The 7,776-nt window shown below is 44.0% G+C and overlaps 1 protein-coding gene across 1 annotated transcript; it reads right to left on the bottom strand.

Moving 5' to 3' along the window:
• Nucleotides 1-3,970: 3,970 nt before the first annotated feature.
• On the bottom strand, nucleotides 3,971-5,683 carry LOC125570215 (piggyBac transposable element-derived protein 4-like). The gene has a single exon (XM_048731520.1). The coding sequence runs from the start codon at nucleotides 5,681-5,683 to the stop codon at nucleotides 3,971-3,973; it is 1,713 nt and encodes a 570-aa protein (XP_048587477.1).
• Nucleotides 5,684-7,776: the final 2,093 nt, after the last annotated feature.

Raw genomic sequence — 7,776 nt, forward strand, 5'->3', positions numbered from 1 at the left:
ACACCATAACCTCACAAATTTGAAATCGACCTCCGCACCACTACCATTTTAACACACACAGACCCATCACGCTAAATTATAAGCCTTATCTACTCCACATCCCTCTCACCACCACTCTCACCACTAAACGCGCCCTACTACCTACACGCTCCCATACCCACCTCATACCACTAGCACACTCCTCCCCTGTACCCCACACCCCTTACCCCACCTACACACCTCAACTACACCCCAACATGCCACTACCACCACCCCTAGGCATACAGACCCCCGAACCATCCCACTCCCCTAACACCACACGCCCAAAACACACAACCACCCCACCTACAACCACCTTCCCGTCTACACATAGTACAAACACATACATACCAACATCCCTCTCACAAATTAAATCTTACTCTATCCTTACCACACAACATACCTACCCACTACTACCACCAAGCTCTATACATGTCACAACCCCCTTTCTCTCCCCCCTCATACCTAGCTAACCACCCAAGTACCCCTCTACTCACATCACCCGCACCCAACCACCCACCTACCCCACAACAAGCACCCCCTCATCCCTCACCCCACAAACAGCCCCGTACCCACTTCACCCATACCACGTTGTCATACAACCCACCACGATTATTCCAAGCCCCAACACAACACCAACACCCACCTAAGCCCCACACACCTACACTTCCTCCCCCCCCTCACACTTTCCTACACTCTCACCTAAAATATACACACCTAACACACCCTACACAAGCCAGACCCCTGCCAACACAAAAACCACACACCCCTTTCCCCCCCCCCATGGCCACAACACTACTCACCCTACAACACACCAAACCAACCACACCCTACAGCAGCCACTAGTCCTACAACCAGCGCTCCTTCCAACACCACACCCTACATACAGCCCAACCCACCTCCCACCACAAACTTATCTACCCCTCCACACATAGCCTACTACATACACACCATAGCATTCCACGACTATATCAACCAACCCACAACACACCAACAAGCCACACCCTACACCAGACACTACCCCACAACCAATTCCCTCCCCTACAAACACCTACATACAGCCCCCTCCCCCACCATACAAACATTTACCCCACAGCACAAAACCCAACTACAAATGACCACACCCTATGACCCACCCTACCAACCCACAAACCAACACCTCACGATCACTTAACATCATAACGATACATTATCACCCACATTTACACAATAACCTCACAAATTTTAAATCGACCTCTGCACCACTACCATTTTAACACACACAGACCCCTCACACTAAATTATAAGCCTTTTCTACTACACATCTCCCTCACCACCACTCTTACCTATACACCGTACCAATTTTTTCCCCACCAACACAGCCATTAGCCATCTCCATACCACACCATATTATTTTTTTTTCTTTTTCACCTACCCACCACACACTATCACAACCTATTCTATAGTCCCACTTTATCTCTTCACCACCCTCCACAACCTACTAGTCGAACCTATCCACCTTTTCACCGTAATTACACTACTACTAAGGGGGGAGTGGGTGTTATATTTGTTACATATGGCTTACTGGCAGCCCAAAGGAGAGGGCTATGCACTTATACGTTTATATAATTTTCTGGTGATCCTGGAAGGATGTGATGTACGTAGAGCATCTCACAACCAGAATATAATTTATAAACTAGTCAATATTGTTTTTTTTAGTTATTCTTTTTGCTCTGGGAAAGGGCCATATTTTTCCCTGTGGATGTCCGCGCAACAGCAAATAACGACTGGGTGCCGGTTTTTACCCACTTCAAGAAGGGCTTTACGAAGGTAATCTCTTTCTTCTGTCAACATCTCGACCGTAGACTGTAGTTTTGCGTTCTCAGCACGCAGATAATTTTGTTCTGAGTTCGCAGATAATTTAGAGTCAAGTAAGGGAGAGTCATTTTCTTGTCGGAACAATTCCTTCTTGGCAAACGGTGATGGGGCGAGTTTAGATTGCTTAAAATTTGCATAAAGAGGTTTATGATCAAACAACTCGTTACCCGCATCCACAATTTCTACATTGCTGACATCTTCAACTGGACCGCTATACATAAAATAGTCCACCATGTCATTCTCTCCTTTTTCCTTGGAGGCTGCTGCATACAGGTTGTACTCGATCTTGTTGGCTCTGTTTCTGTTTTGAACTACTCTTTTAGCTTTCTCATACGTAAGGTTGAAGTCACCTCCAACAAGAACAGGGCATCCTTCATTAGAGCTAACTCCATCTAGCAGTGTTAGTAATTTACAAAGATTATCCTCCTTTATTTCATCTTTTTTAGTATTGGGTCCGTGATAGGACGCAACCAAAAGGTCTAATGAACCGGCTTTTTTGCAGCGTCCTACGTACAACCGTCCGAGGAATGAGTTATCATCATAGTTGTTGTATTCCTTGACTTCAAGTTCATTTTTATAGAGAATGGTTGTAAATATGGACTTCTCATGGACCCCTGTCAAAATCTGATACCCTGTTGGTAGTTTTTCCTCAATGAACTTGCGAGGACTTGGAAACTCTTGCAAAAACACAAGATCGGGGTTTTCTTTATCTATCACACCTCGCACATACTCTCTTCGCTGTTTATAGCCTGGTGTAATGTTTTCTTTTTTTGGTCCAGCATTCATACTTATTACCTGGAAGATAGCCTCACCGGCTCCCGACGCACTGGCCATGTCTCCCGACGCACTGGCCATGTCTCCCGACGCACTGGCCATGTCTCCCAACGCACTGGCCATGTCTCCCGACGCACTGGCCATGTCTCCCGACGCACTGGCCATGTCTCCCGACGTACTGGTGAAAAAGCAGGGAAATCTGGTAGGATGGGGGACTTGATTCGTTATGATCTAAAAAAGATAGATAATTAGTATATAATCATACGACTACGCTATTGTAATAAAACGTTATCATTAAAAATAATAAGATGGAATTTTAACGATGAGCAAATCACGCGCGGCTGAGGATGGTGCGCAGGTATAATATTTATGCACTATATATGCATAGTATTTTAATGTGACCGGCGCTAGGCACAATGCAGGCACAAAAGGATAGCAACAGGTTGATCGGAAAAGAATTTATTGATACTGATACTTTACAGACTGTTAGAAACAGGAACGAGAAACATATCGCCTAGAAGACATAAGACTAGGAATATCTGTTAGATAGGGAAGTGCTCGGAGGGAACCTATTATTTATGGGAAATTGGGAAGTCTTTTCCCTGCTAGCAGAGGCCTCTTTTCTGTATTTCGCTGGGCTGGAGTTCGCGAGGAAAAGATACCTCTGCCATGGGTCGCAAGTTCGTTTGATCAAACCGCCGTCCACGATCGTGGACGAGATCCACAGCGCATGCTCCGTTTATTAATTACTGGCCACTATTTGAGCCCACAATGACTAGCGCATGCATAAAACGTATATCCGCTGCGGGATAATAAGCCCGCATTCGAAACGGCGTCCTCCGTAGAAATATCACGCGACGAAATGAATGAATCATAGATAAACGTGATAAAAATAACAGAATTCGTTTTCTGTATTTAACCCTTTCACTACTGAAGCCCAATGTGTGTCACATCCTGCTGTTCCTGGAGCCTAATTAGCATTCCCCACTAATTTACACACCAAAACAAAACATGCATGCTCAGTAGGTTTTGGAGGCAGATTGTAAAGAATAAAGCACAGAAACAAGTAGTGCAGATAATGAAGTTTTTAATGAACCGAAATATTGGCGTTTTTGCCACTATTGCTTAGAGCTATAATGATTTGAATTTACAATTTCATACAAAAATTCAAATTTCGCGCCATCTTCTTTACCAATGATCTCAAATTTTGCATCATTTACAAGATTATTGTTTATCTTAGACACAAAATATAAATAGAACATATAATAAAGGTAGTTGTCAGCATATAGTCATAAGAAATAGTGTAAAAATAAAGTCTGTACTATGATAGTTTAGCCGTGCCATGGTCCATTTCATGGAATGCCTGGTGGCAACCTTTACGACAGAGACCGACTTTGCAGACCGCGCACTCATAGTATGTCTCGATCTTGTAGCCTTTCGGGGTCGTTTTTCCCTTCTTGCTGCAAAGAACACATGCCCTCTTCCTTCCTTCTACACGAGTGGCGACATGAGCTGAGGCTGGGATGTTCTGGGGAGTTGGGGGAGCAGGGACTCGTGGGCGCTTTCTCGAGTTGAACTTAGCAATAAGCGATTGCGCTAGTTCTGTCTTGAAAACGATAACAGTCCTCTTCGCCTTTCCTTGTAATTGGCGCTTAAATCCTTCAAGGACGAATGCGTTTGTCACCGCCAGATTGAATAAAAACCAAAACACGTATTTATACCATTTACGCGATTGCCAGCCCGAGGAATAAAACGATCGGAGCTGGTCCGCGCGGTCAACTCCTCCCATGTGCGCCGTGTAAACATCCGTCACCTTCGGCTTTTCGATGTCTATTTCTTCGCGGCTGCGATACTTTCTTCTCACTGTGCGACCCGGCTCAAGAGGGGAAACATTTGTCGAAAGAAGACTGACATCCCTCTTGTCGTGCCATTTTGTGAAGAGGAGCTGGCCTCGCTGACGCTGAAGCATTTCACCGGGCTTCAACTTCTCTTTGGCACATGGCGGCAATTCCCTGCGATTCACGCGCACAGTCCCGCATGCATAGGTTTTTTGATCTAGCAAGTGGTCAAAAAGCCGAACAGTAGTAAAAAAGTTATCACAGAAGATGTGTCTGTAACTGTTAAGGAAAGGCTTAGCCATATCCATAACCACATCGTAGCCGAGTCCATGGACACGCTGTCTGTTTTCTTGCCCAAGGTAAACTTTGTAGTTGCACACGTAGCCGTTGTTCGCGTCGGCCGCCATCCATACTTTTATGCCGTATTTCGTCGGCTTTGCAGGCATATATTGGCGAAAACCAAGTCTTCCCTTGAAGGCAATCATTCCCTCATCGACTGATATGTCCTTTGAGGGCTCGTAAGCTTGCTGGATACTTTTTAAGACATCGCTCAGTACCGGGCGAACTTTAAAGAGACGGTCGTAATCGGCGTCCCCACGTTGTGGCTCGTTGTTCGGATCGCTGAAGTGCAGGAATTGGGCGATCTCTTCAAACCTTGTCTTGGGGATCACGTCCTGAATCCCAAGGTTTCCAAATAGGGGGTTCTGGGACCAATAAAGGGCTTGCTGTGGCAAGGAATTAATCCCCATCACGAGCGCTACCCCAAGGAACATGCGGAGTTCGTCGGGAGTGACGTCCTTCCACTTCGCCAGCCGTGCCTCTCTATCGGCCTTCTGCCCGATAATAAATCGTGCATATCGGTTAGTTTCGTCAGAAATTAAACCAATAAGTTCATCCGAAAACATCAAGCTAAAATAGTCTTCAGCTTTTGCATCTTCTGATACCGTTTTCTTTAACCGTTGTTGCCCGGTGAAGTCCTCGAGGTCGAAATGCGTGAGTTGCTCCGACCAATTTTTAACACTATCTTCATCGCTCTCGTCTTCGCTTTCTTCCTCAGAAGAACTGCTTTCTTCCTCAGAAGAAAGTTCAAAACCCTGAAACTCATTTTCAGAATTGTTAACATCATCATTCTCGTCAGGATTAACACCAAAAATCGCTCTAAATTCGCTCGCATCGATCGCTAAAGATTCCGCCATGTTTGCAGTACAGGGGTGACTGATAAGTTTTCGGTCGGCGCTCACGCACCTTATACAATGAAAAATTATGCGCAGTTGGTGGGATTTGATTGGCTAATGTCGTAAGAACAATAGTCCACGTGTTTTCCTGCAGCATGGATTCCCTAGGGAGGAGGGGGACGATTGTTTTGAGTTGTATGCAAATTGGCCGCTTTTGGCCGCTCCAGGAAAAACGTCACATTTCCGTTTGGCCGCTTTTGGCCGTTTTGATAGTGAAAGGGTTAACATAACAGAAGTCAAACTTAGCACACAAAATGACACCAGGTCTTCAGTTTTTATAGGTTTTTTCTTTTTCCTGAGAATTTCATGGGCTGACATAGTAAGAACAAATATTGCCCACATAATTATTGATCGGAATAAAGTACTGGTTTTCCAAATATTGTATTGCATCAATTTTTATAAGCCGGCAAAGACAAACTTTTTTGAATTTAGCGCAATTTAACCGCGTGCTCGTCGCTTGTTAGTTCCAGTTTATGCATGTTTTCAGATAAACTACATCAAATTAACTTCAAAGATTCAGAGTTAACTCTTTAGGAAAGCATATCCAAGTATTATACATAGCTATTTTTCAGGTTTAAGCGAGCTGGTTGTGATAGTCATGTCAGCACCGTTTCTACACAATACAGCATCAACATGGCGGCAATAAAAGCACGGCTTGCATCGTCATTTCATTTCTAAATTTTAGCGGCTTTATTTCATGGATTGAACAAAACTTAACTGTCCATTTTTGCTCATGATTGTCTAATTGATTGACAATTGGCCATAATCTGTGAATTAGGGCCTATCCGCACTTGTCGAACAAAGTTTGTCTGGCCCGAACAAAAATGATAACAAATTTTGTCTCGGCCAAAAGTTATTAGCTAAAGTACATCCGCACTTATCGGGCCAAACAAATTAATTACAAACCGCCGACGTCAATCAAAATGCATTCTCGTATTTCTGGCGCGAATTAAATTGCACGTGTGGTTTGTTTACCTTTACAATTCGCCATGCTTCCAATGAATTACATCGCTCTACTCGTGTCGTTTCTGGCAATTTATTCATATTATCGACATCAGCAACAACTTCTACTTCTTCTTTGCTATTGGCAATTTAACGTAATTCACCAGAACGTCATTTTACAACGCATAAATCGGCGAAGACAACGTTTATTTCGACCATACTGGGTTTTGCCTCGGCCATTGCAGTCATGGTTTGAAATTCATTACCGCCAAAGAATAATTCCCGAGAATTCTTTTTATCGCCAGATGAGAATGAAACGCGTATCGTTTGACTTGCTGTTGGCAACAATTACGCCATATATACGCCGGCAAAACACGAGATTCGAGAACTTCATTTGGTTGCTCTACAATTTGAGACTGCGATTGACCATAAATACCAGCAGGATCAAACACTTGTGAGCCATAATAGTTGAAATAATAGTCCCGAGGAAAGTACGCCATGTTGTGACCTCGATTCACTCTGCGAAGATGAACTTTCCCGCGCAATTCGATCACGTTGGGTTATCAAGTAGGGTGATAATTGACAAAGCTGTCATGTTCGACATGATTTTGACGTTTGGCCTAGTTTTGTAGGGCTCCAAACCTCCCCAGCGGCGTCTTTGTAGTTTGGCCTGGCCGAACAAATTTTGTCTCAGCCGAACAAACGCATCCGCACTTGTTTCTTACAGTTGATGACAGAATTTGTGTCTAAATAAACAAGTTTTGTACAAGTGCGGATGGGCCCTTAATCAAGTATAGCACAACAACACGAGGATTTGAGAACATCATCGAGCCGAACGAGTGGTGACTATTGAACAAATTCAAGGTGGTATTTTGAAGAATTTTCTGCATTGTTGTTCAGATGCGGCCAAAAATGCTTGCAAGAAAGTATTATTTGCTGCTATTGGTTTTGCAATGTCCAACTGGACGAGAAACAAGTTATTTTCACTCAAACATTTGCGAATTGTTGGCAATAGTCCGATGCCATGAGTACTTACAAAAATACCGAGATGGTGGCTGAATTTATTCACCGCTAGTTCCTGCATCGTTCGCTGTTGCTCTCAAACCACTCAG

Source organism: Nematostella vectensis, chromosome 8 (assembly GCF_932526225.1).
Source record: "Nematostella vectensis chromosome 8, jaNemVect1.1, whole genome shotgun sequence".
NCBI classification, from domain to species: Eukaryota; Metazoa; Cnidaria; class Anthozoa; order Actiniaria; family Edwardsiidae; genus Nematostella; species Nematostella vectensis.